This window comes from Drosophila arizonae, chromosome 2 (assembly GCF_054131065.1).
Source record: "Drosophila arizonae isolate 15081-1271.41 chromosome 2, UAZ_ARI_1.0, whole genome shotgun sequence".
In the NCBI taxonomy this organism is placed as follows: domain Eukaryota; kingdom Metazoa; phylum Arthropoda; class Insecta; order Diptera; family Drosophilidae; genus Drosophila; species Drosophila arizonae.
This window is the reverse complement of record NC_142922.1, coordinates 9,656,944-9,678,507: the sequence shown is the minus strand read 5'-3', so window position 1 is coordinate 9,678,507 and position 21,564 is coordinate 9,656,944. Positions and strand designations below refer to the sequence as shown.

General features: G+C 38.0%; 1 protein-coding gene across 1 annotated transcript in view; it reads left to right on the top strand.

The window, feature by feature from the left end:
* LOC108621295 (uncharacterized) overlaps positions 1 to 21,564 on the top strand; it is a 49,427-nt gene that overhangs the window by 11,900 nt on the left and 15,963 nt on the right. The window contains exon 3 of the mRNA XM_089461687.1: positions 16,202 to 16,742. Coding sequence (XP_089317813.1) covers positions 16,202 to 16,742 — 541 coding nt within the window. The remainder of the gene's footprint in view (positions 1 to 16,201; positions 16,743 to 21,564) is intronic.

Sequence of the window (21,564 nt, the reverse complement as noted above, 5' to 3'; positions counted from 1 at the left end):
AAACGCTGCACATGCGCAACAGCTAGAAAAAGAGAGAAAGAGCGAGAGAGGGAGAGCGAGAGCGAGCAGAAGAGTGGGGTGGGGGCGGCCTAATAGACATTTGCAAATGATTATTAAAAACGAAACGAAAACTGTGTCGTAATAGCGTCGACAACGCGAAAGGCAAGTCTAACGGCGAACTGCAGACTGCAAACTGCAAATCCAAATCCAGCTTCAAACAGCGCGCAGCGACTCGATGCAGCGCTCCTCGAGACTCGAGACTCTCAATTTTCAGGCATAATTTTCTGGGAATTGCAACAGCAATAAACACAGCAGCAGCAGCAGCAGCAGCAGCAACAGCAACAACAATCGAAATGTGCCTTTGGGCAAATGCTGTCGCAGTTCGTTTATTTGCTTCTCTATGTTTATCCAGATATCATTTGCATATCGGCACATTTACATGGAAATTCTTAGATCATAACTGAAGCAATAACCATTTGAATACCCGCTCATGCATTACTAAGGGGTATACTGAGTTTTCTAACAACAACTCTATAGCTGAAAGACCTGATCTAGGCAGATATGATAAGTATATTATAATTTATCTCATAACGGTTAATTCAATCCCAGCGAGTATTACGCAGTCGCTAGCATTCGCCTGCATTGTTTTTCCTTCTTAAATCAAACATTTTGTGGCCTCTGTGTCAAGAGTTTCCTTATGGCACTTCAAGCGGAAATATTCCCCCTACACACTTCCTGACCTCGTCTATTTGTGCAGCTAAAACAACAACAGCAGCAACAACAACAACAACAACAATTCAAATGCTTCCTTAAGAAACATTGACATACGGTAAAGCAAATATTGCTTGGGGTCAAACATTTTGTGTTTCTCTGACAGCTGGTCAGACGTTGGTTCCTCTATTTTTAACTTCATTCCATTTGTTTGCTTTTATTATTATTATGGCTATGATTGATGACGTGCTGAAAATAATTGCCATGTTATATTTTACGCACTAACTAAGTAGATTTGAATTTATATTTGTTTAGATCATTAAACTAATTTCAAGGTGAGCCTTTGATAGAGTTTTCATAACATTATTCTCGCTCTGTGGTTGAGCTTGACCTTACGGTTTGTCTGGAGGCTTGATAATGATATAGGTGCTAGATTTTGAAAGTTGTTAATGGTATATATAATATATATAGAGAAATAGGCATATACATATATAAATAATACAATGTATTTAAATAAGACATGAAAATATATTTCCGTTTCTGCTTTAGTTAGCTATCATTATCACTATTACTATTCTGACTTGCTCAATCTTCAATTATGGCAAATAGATTGTTCACTAATACCATTTGTATTACAAGGTTTCAGCGATCTTAAAGATTTGTTGATTTCTCAAAATCCCACACTCGGCACCTGAACTCGGGATCAACGGTGTCTGCGAATCATTACACAAAGCCATCAATTGAAGCTAATGAATCAGAATTGATTTTAATGATCGGCAGCATTCAAAATTCCAAACACAATTTGGCCACAACGTGCAATTCTCTCTAGCATAGCCTGGCCTGTCCGCCGGCCCGCCGGCCCGCCCCTTGCCCAATGTGTGGGCTGGCAACTGCGTTGGGTCCGTGGTGCGAACGTATGTAGGTGTTTTTCATTTTTGCCATTTCAGCAGACAAAGACACGAGCATAGATTCAAGCCAAGTTTAGACTAATAACACAGAAATGTAAAATCACGCAAAGCAATCATAAATTATGAACAGTGCGAAAGGCTATGGAACTGCGCGAGTGAGGCCGATGCTTGGCTGTGCCTCATGTGGCTGTCATTCAGTCCGTCAGTCCGTCAGTCAGTCAGTCAGTTAGATTGATGTTGTTGTTGCGGCGTTGTAATTATGATGAGTGCCACTCGCTGCCAAAGATACACACGCCAGATTCAGTTGCCCGCGAGTGTGAGAACCGTTAAAGCATGGCAAAGCGACTTTAACTGAGCAACCGACCGACAGACTGACTGACTGACTGATTGACGCACTGACAAGTGCTGTGCCTCTGTTTGTTTCAGGTACCCGAAAAAAATATAGTTTTAGATGATGCGACAGAAATGCAGGTTGAACGCACCGCAAAGCCCCCAAAACAACGGCCAACAGGCAAGAACAACGATTAAATACCCTAGCAGCATTATAACAGTATGACATAGGCTAAACCTAAGCTCAAAGTTTGTCACAGATATAGTGGAATGATAGGTGATATGGGAATCATATTAATATGTATAGATCAAAACTAAGAGAACTCCCCCATGATATTATATTGATAGATCAAAGTATAAGCATATATTACTATGGACAAAATGGTAATACCCTATGCTACCACATAGAGGGAGAACTTGAAATAAGTAGCACAAAGTGCGCGCAGTGCTCAACTGAGAAGTTTTGGTTACGGTTATAGGTTCATGTCGTCTAAAGTCAGTCAGTCAGGCAGTCCGCCAGTGAGGCAGCCATACACGGTCTTTCGTCTGCTGTTCTATGTGAAATGTAAGTTCCTCATAATCATCATAATTGCTAAGCATCTGACACTTTACTGTAACCGATTGTGACTTTCAGTTGGGGCTACCAGTTGGAGCTGAGAACGCTTACAGTGACAGCCGTTGATCTGTTTCATGGGCCTGGGTTGGGGAGGCAATCTTACTCGGTGAGTGAGTGTGTGTGGTGTGTGAGACGACACAACACACACACACACTCTCAAGTTTCAGATTCTTGAAGATTTTAGCGAGTAACGGTACTTTGCTCTTTGTTTGGGGGGCCTGTTCTATGCAGCATTTTCCAGCTGTACAAATATTTGGCTTTGTATTAGCTCTGGGTCAAGTGTAAAACCGCTGCAACTTTCTATACGAGTTTCTAACGCTTTTAACACTGAGCTATTATTATGTTTTTGTTTCAGTTTTTTGGGCACACAACAAAGATGTTCATTTAAAACTTGACAAGACTTCATTTAATATTTTTAGCACTTGTCTTCATTTTTTAACTTCTTCGTCTTCATTTTTTAACTGCAAAACATAAAAGTAAAAGGAGAATTGCAATTTTAGTTTACGGCATTATGGGCTGAATATATATATATATATAATGGTAATATATGTCTAATATACCAAATTTTTCATATGATTGATTGAATAAGTTGTTCATATAGTATATTTATTATAAGTTATTCAGCTTATTTATAATTTACCCAGTTTTAATATAAGTCATATGAATGGCATATTTAAATCAATCAAGCATCTCATAAATATTCCATTTATAATGAATAGTTTGTTCTGAACCGAATCAATAATTAGGTCATTATCGATGTTGACCTTCTATTCAGTTCTTTTCTTTCGGCTTTTTCTTTAGATTTTTGGCAATCTTTAATTTTGTATTGTTTAAATTTTGGCTTCAGCTTATTGTTTCTATAGACAGTTTGATTCTTGTTAAGGTGCACACTCTTCACGTCTCTCTAGATATATTTCTTCTCTTTAGCTGCGATTCGCTTCCCATCCCCACAAGGCAAAACAACAAACGCACTTTAAATTGATGTGGACAGGCATATAATTTATTTATTGTTTTCTATTTTATTGTTATTTTTGGCGGCATTTTCTATTGTAGTGTTGGCATTAGATAATTAAGCAATTTTCGCAGCTGAACTTTGCTAATTTTATGCAGACTCATTGACGTGAGAAAGGTAGAAAATAAAAGCTGTATATTTGCAAAACCGAAAGCTTAATAAAAATACACGAAAGTGGCAGCAGATGCGGAAAAATTGGCCAACTTTGTGAGCGGGTTCCACCTGGAAGTGGATGTGGATCTGGACGCACATGCGCGTAGGTTGCCCGACTGACTGCCTAACTGACTGGCTGGCCGACTAGCTGCTTGGCCTGGCTTATATAAAACCCACATGACGGTACAATTTGTGTTTTGTGTACCCTCCGCCAATTGAAAGTGGGTATATGGGGTATATGCACTCTAGGTATTAGAAAGAGCTAGAGAATTTATTAACTTTATTTATTCCCAAGCAGAAGACAACTGTTTGCAGTCCAGTTAGCCATGCGCTGCCGTTTCTCTTTGTCTTGGCTTATCTTCAAATCAGTTTAGCCTAGAGCATGGTAATGTTCTATATCTACGCATAACAAGCTAATCAAGGCTTTTGAAATGCTAATGAAGGCTATTTCCCAGTCTAGGCAGATTTGCTTAATGAAAATTGGCTTAAAAACCTTCTAAATATAAGGCTTAGGGTATCATTTAGCCGAGTTGCTCTACTTGCTTACACCTTTATTTGTTACACTGTTTGTTGCTGTTGTATGTTGCGTTAATTTATAACATTAGCCATGTGTGTGTGCGTTGTTTGGTTGGCCAAAAAAATTAAAACAAAAATGAAGCGAAAAGAAAATTGTCAGAAAACTGAAGCCGCTTACGAAATGCGGCGCAGACTTGTGACGAGCAGTGAGCAGAGAGCACCTCTTGGCCACAAGTGAGCTTGTGTGTTGGCCCATTGGCTGTGGTAGTGGTTGTGGCTGTGCTATGGTCGCAGCTACCGGAAGCAATTCGGCACTTAATGCACTTGGAGCTCACAGTTTTGCGCTACAAAATTTGAATTTAAATTTCAAATTTGTGATTTTTCGAGTTCAGTTTTTGCCCAGGCTAGATTCCGGCTCGCCAGCAGCCGGTTTTCGGTTTTGACTCTCTGGTGGGTTTCTAGCCGATCCTCGGCTAACGATTGCATATCTATATATCTGCGCCTTACAATCAGTCTAAATTAGAGTTTTGTATGGTATGTGCACTTGTCTCACCTTTTGGCTGGTCTCTTTTATTTCTTGTACATATTTTTGTATAAATTTATAAATTTAAACTCAAGTGCTTTGGCGCAATTGAACTTTATGAGTTTGTTGTGTATTGCCCCAAAATAGCAGCAATAGCAACAGCTGCTGTTGCTGCTGCTGATTTGTATCTTATGGATACAAAACGAAACTATGCAGTCAAGTGCGCGCATTGCTCAAGTTTCCTGCTCCAATCGGCCAGACTGACTGGCCAAGTGCTTTGACTTTTGTTTAGCTCTTGCTGCTGTTGTTGTTGCTGTTATTTCGGCATTTCACTTGCTTGGAAATCGCGTTGCTATTAGCCAAATATGTACAAAGCGCTGCGCGATGATTTAAGTACTACAGATTTGGCAATACGCCCCCCAAAATAACCTGCGGGTCTTTCAACATGTTCAGCCCAAGTCGCTAGAATTGAGATAAGAGTGAGGAATAGTTAAATGCCATGTGTATTTATGCTTGCATGCATATTCGTAATGAAAATATGGAAGAATAAATATTTACACAAAAAGCCAATGACTATATATAATGATTGTTGTTCTAAGTCTTGTTTTCTTTGAGCTTTATTGATTCTTTGCAAACTAGTTTTTAAGTATGTTGAAAATTGAGTATGCGTTAGCTATGATTGTACAAATAATTGGAAACATTAAAATTTATAGACGCACATATGATAATTAAAGAACTTGTTCCTCTCAGCATTGTTTAATTTATGAGCTATCTCTAGCATATCAGATGTACATAATCTTTCGACAATATGTGTTCAAAGGCAAACTAATTAGGTTAAAATGAAATTCCATTGAGTTAAATATGTTTTCGATTTCTGACACTTATGAGATATTGAAATATTTACGATTATTATAATTGAAAAATGGAAAAGTCATAAATCAAGCAAAGACTCGCAGCAAACATCGTGTCTAAGCTTGTTTTATTTTATACAAATTAAAACTCAAGACATCAAATGTAAGCTAAGGGCTACAAGTTCCATTGCAGACTCAATATGATATTTAAGCTGAAACTTAGTTTATTAACTAAGCTTTATACACAAATTTTTATCAAATCTGCTTAGCTAGAAAAGAAACGTATTACCCGAGGTATTTGTATTATTCAATAGTATATGCACAAATAATCTTTGAATGAACAGCTTTAAATTAATCTATAATATAAACATATATAATATAACAGCAAAAAGTTAAATCTGGTTTATATCAGCTCGTATTATGGGGCTTAAGACAACAATACCTGGTTTTTTCGCATTCAAAGTTTGTTTCTTTTCGTTATGGATATTTGGTATACAAATATTTTTATATTTTACCTTTTAAGTTTTCGTATTTTTTTCCGTAAATAATTCAGCAAGCATATTTGATATATTACCAGACGACTTTCGCTTTTGTCTAGTTAAAGCAGGTAGTTTCTAGCCCAAAAGAAAGAAAAAAAAAAAAAAAAAAAAAAAAAAAAACCAAAACACAATGCCGCAGAGCTAAAACCCAAACCCCATCGACCCATCGTTAAAAGCCAAAGCGATGACAAGGTGCATAAATTAAGAAAACCCTCCCGCCCTGCTATTCGCAAAGGTGTTGGCCACATTTCTCGATGTTTGTTTATTTTTCTTTTTCATTTATTTTGATTATATTTTGTTGGTTAGTTCTACTAATCAGAAAGCCGAAATCAAATTTCGCTTTTCGTTCGCTCTCGAAAGAGAAACCCGAAACGAATCGTATGGAACCCGGGTCACCAGACTAAACGAAATTTGTTCGTATTTGGGTAACCAAACCAAAACCTCGACGACTATGTGAAATCAACTGTTGCTTCTTCTCCTTCTTCTCTTCTTCTGCTTCTTCTTCGTCTTCTACTTCGTATGCTTGTTCGTCTCTTCTTGTTGGCTTATTTGCATATGATTACTGAGCTGTTTATTTAGAGATTTCACAAATGAGCCAAGCCGCTTAGCTTAGAAACCAACTCGACTTGATGTCAAATTGGCCCAGAAACCAGACCAGAAACGCAGGGTATATCCCGTATGGTTTTACCATATCAAAATGAAAGCGAATGTGATTTGTGAATCGTGTAGAAAGGTGGGGGCGTTGTACGTGAGAGGCCCTGCATATAAATCCACTGATAGCATTTCATTTATGGCTATGAAAGCGCATTCAATTCCACTCAGCACACACACAAAACACTGAGCTTGACCCTCTTTCTCAGCTCGGCTCGTTAAATGGTTTTGTTATTGTTTTTCTTTGCTTATACACTTGTCGTGGGTCTCGTAATTCTGTCACGAAATGTGTAGCGCAGTTTAGATATCTCTTGTTGTCACAAAATATATAAATTCTTAGTTTCTGAATCGTTAATGTCAGTTTCAAGCAAACCTTAAGTCTGTTTTTTATCGTATCCATCATTCAAGTAGGTGGGAATAATTGATATATAAATTAAAATATTTTTATATGAAACGACATGGTTATATTATAGTTATTCCAAAAGCTTTTTTGTTCAATACAGTTCAATTTATAGTTAAGCTGTCAAGCTTATACTCATGCTTCTTATAAAATATAAAATAAAATGAAAAATTGCATTTATTTTAAAATATCGTAATGAAAGAGTATTTCATATTCACATTTATCACATAATTGTTTTTTTCTTGTGATTAACTATTTAACGCACTCGTCATTTGGCTTTTGTTGTGCGCAAGGTTTTCCCAAAATTACCTGGCAGCAATTTTTAGGCGACTTCTCAGTTAATTAACGCTTTAGCTGCGATCTCTTAGAATACAATGGTTAAATTATGGCCCATTAGAGTGTGACCCCCTTCCCAGTCCATACCTCTGCTCAGCGAGTAGCTGTCATTGTAGGAGCTTGAAAGTTATTGTGGGATCTGAGATACCCTCTCCACGACTTTCTGTTGAAGTTAATTCTCAAATGTTTGGTGGAGTGAGTTTTCTTTATAGGTTATATATATGTTCTTATTGTGACCTTATTTAGGCTGTGAATTTGTTGGAATGTTCTAATTTATTGGACTCATACAGTGTAGATGCAAATTCATATCTGATTTTGACTATTCTCTGTCTCTTCTTTCTAATTTGATAATGATTGTGAGATTTGAGGTTATATAAATTATGTTTTATGCTCGTCTACTGTGACCTTCTTAGCATAGGGAACTTCAGAAGCGATGATTACGTTCTTATTCCATCTCTCCTCAAACAAATGTCAAACAATGGGTCAATTTTCTGTGGATTAATCACACACAATGAGCTAGGAGTTCATTTGATTTGTTGGCCAAAAGTAAAGAAACAATAAAAAGAGCTGAAACCTTTATTTTGAGCCAACTTCATAAACGTTTTGATTTCTGGGTCAACTATTGATATTATGATCACGTCGCTTGGTTTGGCGAGAAATCGCCTCGAACCGACTGGCTGAAAAGGCATTTCAAGATTTATGACAACGTTGTCAGCAAAATGGCGCCGTTGTTGTTGTCGCTGCTGTCGTTGTTGTTGCTGCTGCATTCTTTTGAGTCGTAGTCGCAGTCGCAGTCGCAGTAGCAGTCGCAGTGCATCCCGTTCGTGCTCCCATTTACCACCTGCGCGATTGCCTGCACTATTTTCGGTGGTGCTCATCGCTCTGTGGTGCCGTCTCTCGGTGGCGTTGCGTGCACCGCTTTTCCGAGTTTATTTTTAAAATGCGACATCGTCGACGCGCTCCCAATTCGATTTGGTTGCCTCACACGGGGCAAGGGTAAATGTTCTAGTATGTATTTTAATTTCATTCTATCCCGAACCCATTGGAAATGGGTAAACAGGGTATCATAGTCTCTTAGTATCTTGTATAAAGGGAGGAATTCTTTTTTATCTTTCTCTCTCTCTCTCTCTCTCTCTGTCTCTGTCTCTATCTCTGTGTTACTCTCTTTCTGTCTGTCTGTCTCCTTTAATCTCTCTATTCTCTCCTTCTCTCTCTCTCTCCCTCTCTCTCTCTGTCTCTCTCTGTCTCTCTCTCTCTCTCTCTCTTGTCCGCTCTCCCTTTCTGTCTCTGTGTAAATGTCCTCTGTCCTCTGTCTCGCTTTTATCCTTTAACTCACTCTTCATATTTCTAGCTCTGTCGCTCTCTCTATCTCTCTCTTTCTATTTGTCTTTTCGTCTCTGATTTGTTTCTCCTCCTCCTTTTCTACTTCTATCTCTTTCATTTCTAGCTACCTTTGACTTTTTCTCTCCTTCGATCTATATTTCTATAACTTAAAGCTCTCAGACTGATAGCCAGTCGCCTTTCGCTTAGGGTATCTACACGTGGGGTACTCCCGCCTGAAGCACGCGTACTTATTTTTTGTTGATATATATTTTGTAGGCTGTTTGTCGACGCTGTCGGGGAGCTAAACAAATTTGATGGCATCTACCTCCTCGTCATCAACATCATTCTTTTTCTGAATGAGCACTGCGTTGTGCCCGAATTTTTTCTCGAGTCGAATGTCGTCGTATGTGTTGTGTGAGGTTTCACCCTTTGGCTCATTGAGTTGAGGAGAGGCGGAGGCAAAAATATGATGTACTACATAGAGAAACAACGTGTTATTTTGTTATTATCTCTAAAAATAGCATCCGCCACTAGCAGCTGTCGACAGGCAGGTACAGGGTGGTCATCCCATAGAAGAGATAGCCCGAGATTAGTCCAAACTACACTTAAAGAAATGGGGACAATAAACATTTAAATTAATGCTTAAATAAATTCAAACTTAAACTCAAACTAAAATTGATGCACAGTCTCAGATCTCTATACATTCTCTTTAGGCCTGTCTCTCTCTTTCACCACAATTTCATTGAACTGGGCTGTTTCCGTTTTTATTGATTTTTTTCTATCTCAATAAGTTTACAACCCTGTAAATTGATTTGGCCCCACAAATTGTTCCATGCTCAATCAAATATTTAATTTAGTTTGGGCTTATTCTCTATTTACATTTATCTCGCGCTCATCTCACACACATGCAATGCACGACAGACACACCCTGTTCGTTATTTTATTTTTATTAAATCAATACACGCATTTCTTATATATTTTTATCTTTGTCTTGGATTTTCTAATTTTCTCAGCTCTCTGCAGCTACAAACACATATGTCTAGATAGATATATTTTATATATATACATATATATATATATTTATATATGTGCATCTGATAGATAGAGCTGTGCGCGTTTTCGAATCTCTTCCGCTCGGCGCGAGAGAATGACTCGGGAGATATTCGACGTGGCAAAAAGTCGCCAACGTTTGACTTTTAGTAGCACGCGAATTTCTCAGCGCTATCACAGCGAGCCCAGTCAAAACGAACAAGAGCCAAGAAAAAGAAATACTCGCCATTACAAATAAAACAAATTATATGTTTATAATTCCCATATTGTTTTTACAAATTATCATTTGTGAGTACGCGTCGAAGAATCTTAGCTATCAAAATATTTACGCAGCTCTTGTTGTGCGTGTGTGCGTGTGTGCGAGTGTCTGAGTGCGTTCTGTGTCTTTATGTTTATATGTATATGTGCACGTTCTAAAAACAAAACGAGGCTGCATAACAATTAAAAATAATTATGCTGTATATGAAGAAACAACAAAAAATAAATATCATAAAAAATGTTGCTATGGCTCGCGAAGAACTGCGCCAAAACATAACAAAAACGTTCTGTGCGATTCCGAATTCCGAATAGAGATCTGTACAAATTATATAGCCGCCGTTTGGTCTCTAACTAGAAATGTGTTTTACCTTCTTAATTAATAACAAAACGATTTTCAAACAACATTCAAAACTGTGCCTGCTTACATATCTATGTACATATACGCTAAGACGTTTTATTTATTCGAATGTGCCCCAAGAAATGTCTATATATATAAATATATATACACGACAATACTTTTGTATATTTATACATATAGCCAAAGTTATTTGTGTTGACCTTAAGCGTTGTACTGACTGCACGTGGAAAATCTTACATATGTAGTTCGTAGTTCTATGTTTGTGCCTGGGCTTTATGGCTTTGCTATGCTTGAAACCCCCCCAGCTAAATGTGGCCAAGTGTTAAGAGCGTCTGCTTATCGCATATGTGAAAAGTGGAAATAAAAGACAGATATGTTCTTGGAATAAATTATACTGCTTGCTGAGAATTGAGTTGTAGATTTTTAATGCTTTTCTCATGCTTTCACAAAAATCTGACTGCTCGACTGGAGCATATCCCTCGGAAGTGAGAGAGTAATTATAATGTTTGTAATTGGAAGTAATAAAATGTTTATAGCTGTGATTAGTATGCCTAGCTGTACTACTATTAATAGAGCTAGAGCTGCTTTCATAATTAACTACTTTCTTTCCTTGATATACTTAAGAACCAACTCTTCTTTTGAGTAAAGATACTTTCTTCTGCATATCTATCCAAAAATTGCTGTTTCTTTGCCATTTTTTCACACCTACGCTGTAATCAGTCAGTTTGTTTCAGTCCGGTTCAGATTTGTTTAGGCCATTTACGAATACTTGTGCTAATTAATTAATATATTTAAAAACTGAGTGCGTAGGTTGGCAACGGCTAAGAGGCGTCGCTGTTGCCATAAAAGCAGCTACCAACGACTGATATCGAGACAGAAATCTTCATTTAGAAAAACCGCCAATTGCCATATAGAGACGATCAACTGATCAGGCTCTAGATAAATCAATTTTAATACCTGCTTATATGTATATATGTATGTGCATATACTAGGCTTGTAAGACCTTTCGTGTCATTAGCTATTGGGGGCTAATGAACTTGCCAAATTAATGTGAGCCATTCAGCCAGTTGGACATGATATAAATAACAACAAACAAAACAGCAACTACTGCAACAACAACAACAACAGCAACAACGACTGCAACTACTACAACAAGACACAAATTATGCTTGAGCGTATTTAAGGTATGTTTTTTTTTCTTCCAATTAATAACAGTGCATGTTGTTACTGTTGTTGGCTTTTCTGACATTTTTCTGGTTAAAAACCAAATGCAAATCTGTAGCTGCAAAAGGCGCTTTTTACCATAATTACCCGTGCACTACTCAGGTGAAATTTCAGGTGCTCAGCTGCCAAATTAACTGCATATTGTTTACGGCTCACGCTGAGCGCCACACAGCAGGTTTTTCAATTTTTTTTTATATATTTGCTAATCAAGCTGAGTAGGGCAGGAATACCGCATATAAGTAATGCGCATCTGTGCTCGTTAATATATATACATATGTATATGTATATATATATATGTATATAGCTTTACCAATTAGCTGATAAGTTAGCGCTGCCAGCAGAGTCATAAATGAGCAAAATTTATTTCCTTTCGTGCTCCATTTTATTGTTGTAATCGCCATAAATGTATTGGCCAGGCATGTACTGAATTTCATGTGCTTTTCATTAACATTTTCATCATGTTGAGCTATTATACTAATAGCTCATCTTTTATGTGAATCGGATAAAATTGGCCGCTTTAATGCATACATAATTATTGAAGCATACCATAGCTAGTAAGCATAGGTAGTTATTCGATAACTTTTATCGATCATATGATAGATAAAATAAAGAATGGCAAAGTGATATGAGCATACCTAACTGTAATCTGGACGAGCATAGCGTATGGCGAATATATATAAAGAGTCTTAGTTATTGAATAGTCGAGTGTAGGCGGTGATTCGACAACTTTGATCGATCATATGGTAGATCGAGTAGTGTAAAGATCTAGCCAACAGATAGGAACAGACTTGGTATTGATGCATATTTAATAAATTTCAATGGCATTTCGATAAATCATATCGATAATATTTATTATCAATTAACACTCAACTGATCTTTAAAGGAATATATAAAGTCATGAACTCGCTGTATTAAGAGTCAGGTAAAATTATCGATTAATTACATCGATAATTTTTGTCATCGTTGAACACTCAACTGATCTTTAAAGCCATAGTTAAGCCATGAATTCGCGTCATTAAGAGCCAGGTAAATCAACTTATAAAACGTAAATCAACAATTTGTATAGTAAAATATTTTTGGAAAAAGTTTTATAGTTTTATGTAACTGAATTTGTATGAATAAAAGACTAATGGAGATTGGAAAAAGTTTTTATTATACTTCTAGCCAAAAACACGTTGATCGATAACATTTTATTGCATTGTTAACAGAAAAGTAAATCACTCAATATACAAGAATATCATTTTGTTTATGGTTTTTTCCTCATTCGGTTTAGTTTTTTATTTATTTGCCTTTCTTGTCTGTGCTGTTCGCTGAAAAAAACGTTGTCTCTTGGCTGTGTTTAATGTTTATTGTTTATTGTTTTGTCTTTAAAATGCTTCGAACGTGCTAAATATGTATTTTGCACTTAATTTTTTTCGTTCGGTTTGGTGATTATTATTCGAGTTAATGGCGAAGAGTTGCAAAAAATGGTCTGCGGTGGTCGCTTGAGGTTGATTTTTTTAATTTGCTTTAAATTGTTGTTGTATATATGGTTAGCATAAAATATAAGAGTATCTGTGAAATATGCTATCAAAATAAATAAACGGCATGGCAATTGTGAAGGCACGAAGCATTCGGCTCTTGACTTATGTCTGATTATTGCTTCCTGTATTGCAGTATTCTGTTGGGGCTTTTATTTAATTTTTTTGTTTGGCCTAGCTTAGATTGTTGTGGCGTATTTGAAGAGAAATCGGGCATTCAACTGGCCAAGAAGAAGCAAAAAAAAAAAAATAAATTAAAAAAAAAAGCTAAGCACAAAGTATCTTTTAGTAAATAAAGATACTCGGCTGCTGTTCACACAAATTAGCGATTGGCAAAGCGTAGCTGCCTACTGATTACACAGAGACGCGCAGCAAGAGTCAAGCAATTAGCCAAGTTAAATACATAATGCATTTGTCTGGACTGCCGTCCGGCTGTCACTCCTGAGCTCTGAACGTCTTAACTTGGCCAACAGATGCAGCGAAGCGTTCGCTTAGTTTGTTCCGTGCAATCGCAGTAAATAATATCTTAAGCCACGGCGTGACCGATAAATCTCTAGATCTGGCGCAAAATGATCCCCTTGCAGATCTGCGCTGGGGGTTAATATTGGTTGTAAGTGCGGCTTTTGGTAGCGCCCAATTTGCAGCTGATCTAAGCTAAGTTAAGGCAGCGATTACCGTTAAATGGCTGCATATTATCTGCCTGAGCCTTACAAATCGCCGCTGAATGCTTTACAATGCTTCGATTCCACCATTTGCGCAGTAATTGGGTCAGTTGTGAGCCGTGCTTGGCAACAGCAATCGAATGTATCTCAGACCGCAGTCTATTCGCATTGTCAAATAGTTCTCAGCCACACTCACGATACGTTTGTATCTGTATCTGTATCTATGACTGACTTTTGTGGCCTTTGATGCAACTTGTTTTGGACTCGTTTGTTAGCATTCTGTTGGCAATGCGACTGGCGACAGTCGAGCGTAAAGTCGACTGCCATTCTGCATTGGTAAATATGGATTTCAAGTCCCCGCTGTGGTGTCTCATGATTATAATTATAACATCTTAAGGCAGAGCCAACACAATGCTGAATCAACGAAATGTTATGAAAGCGACCGAAAATATCTAAAGTTTTGAGCTATCGAAAACTGAGTTCGTCTGCAAGCGTGACTTGTTCTCTGGTGTTGGTTGTTTTTTTTTTTTTAAGCTTTAAAAAAGCTGAGAATTACCTACGGTTAATAAGATGAAAAGTTAAATATAATTTAAACGCGAGTGTTTTGATTTTATTTGGTGTCAAAAAATAAACAACAGCTATTATTTTTCTTCTTTATATTAAGTAAACCTACTTTACAGATACTTACAAAATATAAAAATCGAAAACTAAAGATAAGCATCTAAAAATGTATTCTAATATCTGTGTAAATATTCTATATTGAATTCAACTTCAAGGAACTTGAAGCACCGTAAGATATTTGCAATTTCTCAGCTAATCACCTTTGATCTATCTGTCATATCATATTTCACTGGTAGCCTCTAAAAATCAAGCCAAAAGTATGCTGTGAGCACTGACTGCAGATCGGTTGGCTGTGCCAGTGGCTGGCTTACTTCAGCGAATAGCTGCTGGCCTTGGTTACTGGTTTCTAAGTCGAGTTGAGTGTCTGGTTGCCTGAATCGCAAACACTCGAGCCTATAGTTATATATAAATAAATATATATGTACGTTTATATAAATACAAATATATATGTATATTTATAACAGTCGGTATTTGCGGCTAATGGCTGAGATTGAAATGTCATTGTTGTCAGCTTATCGTATGAATAAATGCCCCAGCAAAAGATCAGCCACTGCCGCAGAAAAAACTCAGATTCGAATGTGCTTGGTTGCTAATTTCGCATATTTTTTGCTAACACTTCACATTGTTGGGTGCCCCTCTATATACCCTGTACTTATCTGAAAAGGGGAGTGGTGGAAACTTTTTCTTCTCGCGCTCTCTGGCTCAACTTGTTTGAAATGTAAATGAAGACTATGTATGTTGTATAGGGTATGTGCTGGTCGGGTACACTCTCGTATTTGTTTGCTTGCTGTTACTTTTGTTACTTGTTATTGTTGCTTTTGTTTTCTGTGTTTTGAAAAATACCTCAAAGTGCTCAATTTCTCACTTCGTCACACGCGCTCGCTCTTGCTCTCGCTTTAACGCTCTCACTCTCCCTCTCTCTCTCTCTTTATTTGGAAAGAAAAAAATGTTTATCGTTATCTATTATATCGTACCCTGCCCATTCACAGCTAATGTCTTAAGTCGATTCAAACGCAAGCTAACAACTGCTGCACGTATGTCCGAAGATCTGGACGAGCTGTTTCTGACGCCGATACCGGCTCCAACGCCCGTCGAGCTGCAGCAGTGCATCTTGTTTGGCTTCCGCCGCCGCCTCAATCCCGCCCAGATACTCGACGAGTGCCGCAGCGCCTTTGGGCCGTTTGCGCCGACTGCGCAGTATGTGGCCAGATGGTATCAGAGATTTCAAGATGGACTCTTTACCATTGACGACAGCGTGGAGGAGGACTGCGGTGTGGGGCGTGGCCAAACGCCCACCACATGCAGTGACTTCAACGATGATGATGATGAAGATGAAGATGCTGATAATGCCAATGGCAATGACAATGACAATGATCAGAGTCAATTGCCGCTGGTCTTGCATGATCTAATGGGGCATGGGCATAGCGATAAGGATAGTTATAACGATCCCGATGATTATTATAATGACAATGCTGATGATGAACTGGTTGATGATGGGAACGTAATTAGTTATTGGCACGGCTATGGCTATTTGGGTGGCAAGCGAAGGTATGCCACGACCTGCACTAGACCTAAGTACTCCCAGCTCTGCATCATTAATGGAAAGTATCTTAAATTAAAATTCTTTTTCCATTCACAGCGGAATGTCTATAAGCGGCTTGCCGCCATTGCCAAAATCTCTGAGTGGTTTCAACAAGCTGCTCGGCTCCGACTCGGGTCTCTTGAGCGATGTGGACGTGGCACAGCAAGAGCTTAACAATAACAACAACAACAGCAACAGCAGCAACATCAACAGTAATAGCAACGTGAAGAAGGAGAACGACAGCGGCAACAAATTAGCAAGCCAAATAGTTAGTGATAACAACAACAAAAGCAACAGCAGCAGCACCAACAACAACAACAACAATTTGAGCGGCGATAAGCAAGCATCTAAAGACAGCAGCAGCCAAGATAATGCAGACGATAAATCAGCAACAGCTACAGCAGACTCTGCTACAGCAACATCAACACCAACAGCAACAGCCGCGGCTATGGCTACAGCAACATCAGCAACTCCCAATGCAAATGAAAATGAAAACAAAACAACAACAATAACGACATCAACGCCAAGCTCACCTGCAAAAATCAATGTAACGGGCAGCACTTTGGACGCGCAGATAGCGACGCTGCGCAAGGAAATGGTAAGTCGATTAGCCATCACCTCATAATATACCCTATATGTTAAGGGAGTTTCATTTAGTCGGAGAGCTTAAGGCAAACGTGTTAAAGGGGCAAAGTAACAACAATACCCAATAGTAAAACCGATCTTAGATTTTGTAGGTACTCACATTTTATATATGATTCCGATTAATTTTCGTATATACCTAACTAAAATACACATTTCTTAAGTAAAACTAATTAAGGCAATTATAAAGAAATATGGGCTCAGCTTTTATGGAAAGTTTCTTTTACAATAATATAGGGTATACAATCAGTCCTTGACTTGCTCACATTTGTACGTTGCATTCAAATTCTAAGAATTTGTTCAAGTAATTATTCATGTTGCTTATGGTCTATATGGGTAGGGTATTTGTACTTCGACCAATTGAAAGTGATTTATTGCATTTCTTCTTTTGATCACATTTTGGAGGGGGCGGGGTGCACATCATTTACATATGAAACGACGAAGCTAAGCTAAATTCTGTTATAGCCAAAGTGAAAATGCAACAATGGAACGGAAATGTTTTCGATTTGATTAATTTGTAAATGCATGTTAAGTGTGCGAGTGTGTGTGTGTGTATATGTGTGTGCATACGTGTGTGTGCTGGCCTTTCAGCACTTGAATGCCATAAAAGCAATTTCAGATTTCACTGTTTGAAAATTCTTCAGATTTTGGTTGCACATTTTTCAAATGCAGCAGTGTGTGTGTATGTACGCGTGTGTGTGTGTGTGCGTGAGTTTGAGTACTCCGTATCTTAAAGTTAGTTCATTTGTCATATTTTTTGAACAACAAAAACAATTGCATTTTTGGGCGCAGCTTTCTACGACTTTGACAAATGATCTTATGCACGTATATATTTATATATATACTCATATATATGTATATGGAATATATATACTTATTACGATTCTTTTTGCACGTGAGATCAGCTTTGCTTTGCTGTGCTGTGCTTTGCTGCAGCTGCGATCACTTCTATATAACAGCGAAAAGAAAGTGCCGAAAACTTTCGGTTTTGCTTGCTGGCAGAGTTCATGAATATTTCAGAGCATTAAATAAGCTCAACTCTAAACTTTGACATTGTCGCGCTTGGGCCTAAACTGATATAGATGGCCATAAAGCATCGAAATGGTCAACGAGTTGGGTCAACAAAGCGAAATGCAAATGCAGCTTTTATTCATTAAGTCAAATTGGCAAAGCAATTAACTTACCCATAGAAAGAGATTCATTTGGACGGTGAAAGAAGAGAGAGGGCGAGGTACAGAGAGAGAGAGAGAGAGAGAGACAGAGCTAGCCATCATGGGGCGGCTTTTGGCTTTAAAGTTGACTAGCTTTTGTTTTGGGTACGGGCCGGGTATATGTGGTGTGGGGGCAGCTGGCATTTACCCAAACACTTTGTCAAAGTTGAAAGCGCAGACGCAACGCTAACGCTTGGCGTTAGGCTCTTCAAATAATGTATTCATTTGACATCATGTCTTGGGGCATCATCAGCCGGTGGCGAAGAGGGGGCTTTGATGAGCGAATGTCGCTTTAAGTCAGCTTTATAATTGCGATGCATCAACAAGCAAATGGGAGTTTGAGCGAGCAGCAAGCGAAGCCATGATAGATTCGCAAATACTCTATAGGCAATTTAGGAAGGAGCATTTAAACTTGAAGAAAAACTTTGGTATTTCGAAGAAGTGTTAATTATGTTGGTTACAAATATGGCATATATTATGAAATCTGTAATTAGTAAAGAATTTATAGATAAAAAGCTGAATTTTCCTTATATATATTCATATTCAATGCCAGATATAGATTGTTTAGAATATATGTGTAAATTAGCTCAAGGCAATTTGTGGCTTTGCCTGAAATTCAACTCGCATCCGCTTGCGATGCGGATCCGAATGATTCGAAGTTTCTCACATGCCGAGCGACTTAAGGTATTTATCCAGTTTGTTTTTGAGCTGATCACGATCTGCACATGGCATTCGCATGTGAATTGTGACACGTTTTTTGAGGCAGCCACCTGACTGTCTATTGGTCGATTGGTCTATTGGCGTCGTGGCCAGGCCCACGAGCACTGAGCCAAGTGACTTCGCTGATGTGGTGCTCTTGACCAAGCCTCAGCAACAACGTCATCTCTGCCTGTGTCGCCGACAGTTGACAGTTGATTTGTAATTTAGTCTGTTTGTATTTATTTCATTATTTTTTTTTCTTTTCATTTTTATGCTGCAATTAAATAAATTAAAATTTTGTCTGCACTTGCGTAATAATTTAACAATTTGTAACGCAATTGCGACTTGTTTTTAATTGCAATCGGATTGGGCTTTGTGGGCCAGCCTGAGCTTGAGGCTTGCCAATTGCCAATTGCCGAATGCCGAATGCCGAATGCCGAGTGCGCATTGCCGCCTGCTAGTGGCTTTTGGCCGGGTCTAAAGTCTAACGTCTAACGTCTGTGGCCAAAACCTTTCACATTTTATGTGCCAGTGCCTGGGCGACCTTTTACAAAGAACCTGTTTAATGTACACCCAGGCGTAGGTGTAAAACTAAAACACAAATTACAATTGTCGGCTGACTAGGAGCGGCCGCAGTTCGGGTCTAACTGCGGCTGCCACAGATTTTGGCCCCCTTTATTTGTTGTTTCTTTTGGCCTATTGTGTGCTCTGTTTTGGGCGCCAATTTGAGCGAGTTTAGGCCATTTACCAATTTACATGCCAATTGTGCAATAATTCTGCGACTCTTTTGCTTTTTACTGGGTCAGGCGTCATCTGTGGGCTGGGCTGTGCACAGGCCCCGCCCTCTGCCCCTGCCCGTTGGTATCTGTTACCTGTTACGATTAAATTACAAATGTTGCTATGTGTCTTGTTACCAATTACGCTCCACTTGCTATTATTATTGTTATTATTGTCGATGTTGTTGCTGCTGCTGTTGTTGTTGTTGTTGTTGTCTCGACTAATTTCACGCGCTCAAAGTCGGCTCGAAGTTAAAGCCAAAATGCCGGACAACGCCAACGCGCGCCCAATGACACAGTAATTGGTCATTGTTTTTGCCCAACCATTATTAATACACTGCAAAAAATTAGGTAGTAAATGCACAGCTGAGTGTTAGGTAACATGGCCAACACGTTATATTAGTAGTGCAACAAAATAGATAACAAATTGGTCTATAAGTTGCTGTATATATTATGTACGAATATATATATATATATATATATATATATATATATATATATATATATATATATATAATATACAGCAAATATTTGATGTAATTCATTTAGGAATTCTTTTAAAAATGTTTATATTTTAAAGTAATTTTTGCTATTAAATAAATTTAATAATATATATGTAAATATTTGTATTTATAAAATAAAAATATTGTCTAGTAAAAAAATTCACTAGCTATTACATAAAATGGTTTATTATGTAATGAAGTTATTAAGTAATAAATTATATGTACTACTCTATAAATATTTTAACAATGTTTATAGAGTATAGAATAGGTCAGCTACCTTTTGAGCGCTAGCTAGCTGCATTGGATAAACATTTAAATTTACTCGTTTACAATTGAGCGCGGCCTGTCGCCGGGCCTCGAGCTTGTGGGAGAGCCAAGTGCGGGCTGGGGTATGCGGGCTTTGGGCCTGGGTTAGTTTTCCTTTGTTTTTTTGCAAATGTTGCGGTTGAATGATTAACGATTCAAGCTGTGAACTGTTGGTGGGTGTGTAGTACACACACACACACACATACACTCACTCACATGGGCACACATAAAAACAATGCATTGTGTGTGTGTGCGCTGCAATTATGTTAGTTGGCCGCTTTTGCTTTCAATTGTTCAACTGCGATAAAAACCAAAGAAATTGATACTCTTTCGCATCGACATACATTCACACTGACGTATGAATGCGTATTTATTTATAGGTTATTTCTTACTATGATTTTATTTTTTTTCTTACAATCTTGCCGTTTATATTCGCTCGGTTCAATTATGAAAACTGAAAGTAAATAGTTGGCTGAAGGTCAGCGAGACCGTTAATATTATTAGATCAGCTTTCAAATATGCCATAAACGCAATTATATTATGCAAACTTCAATTTATGTCAATTGGCAACAAATGATAAATTGCCATATGCTTTCGATAATAAAAACATTTTGATTATGAGCTATTGCCGAGACGGAAGTGTCTACGCTTACAATTTAGATAAGTCTGAGGATATGTGGGCTTGAAGCTGATAAGCTACAATTCGCCGTGGAACTCAATAAGAGATTGTTTACTATTTAAGTAGCTCAACCAATTGAGAATTCAACGCTCAAAAGTAGTAAATATAAAAAGAATTGTATGCAAAGGAAGTAAGAGAATCACTTAGGAGTACTAAAATGGAGAGACTGAACATGTGAATGAGATTATTTACATGTTGAGAACGTTGCATGCAAATTGATTGGTCTGCTAAACTAGATGTAATTATTGTGTTGAGGCTGATTTTCTGCATCTCTGCTCAATTTTCATTTTATTTCGTTCGAGCTCCGATTGGTTTCTAGGCCTAAGCTACTTGTAGGAATATCTCATCTCGGTTGAGCTGCTAAGCTGCTCTGGTGTGATAGATTTTATGGACAGCTTTCCCCGTTGGCCTTCGTATATTTCTGGGCAACTGAGATATGGGAGTGCTGCACCTATAGAAAACCACATGCATTCCATATTAATGAGCAGCACATCTGGAGTCTCGTCAATTACAATTATCCAAGCCAAATTACGCTCAATTGTTCGGCTTTTTTGTCCTCTTAATGTGTGTGAGTGTGCGCCAATGTAAATTAAGTAATAAAAAT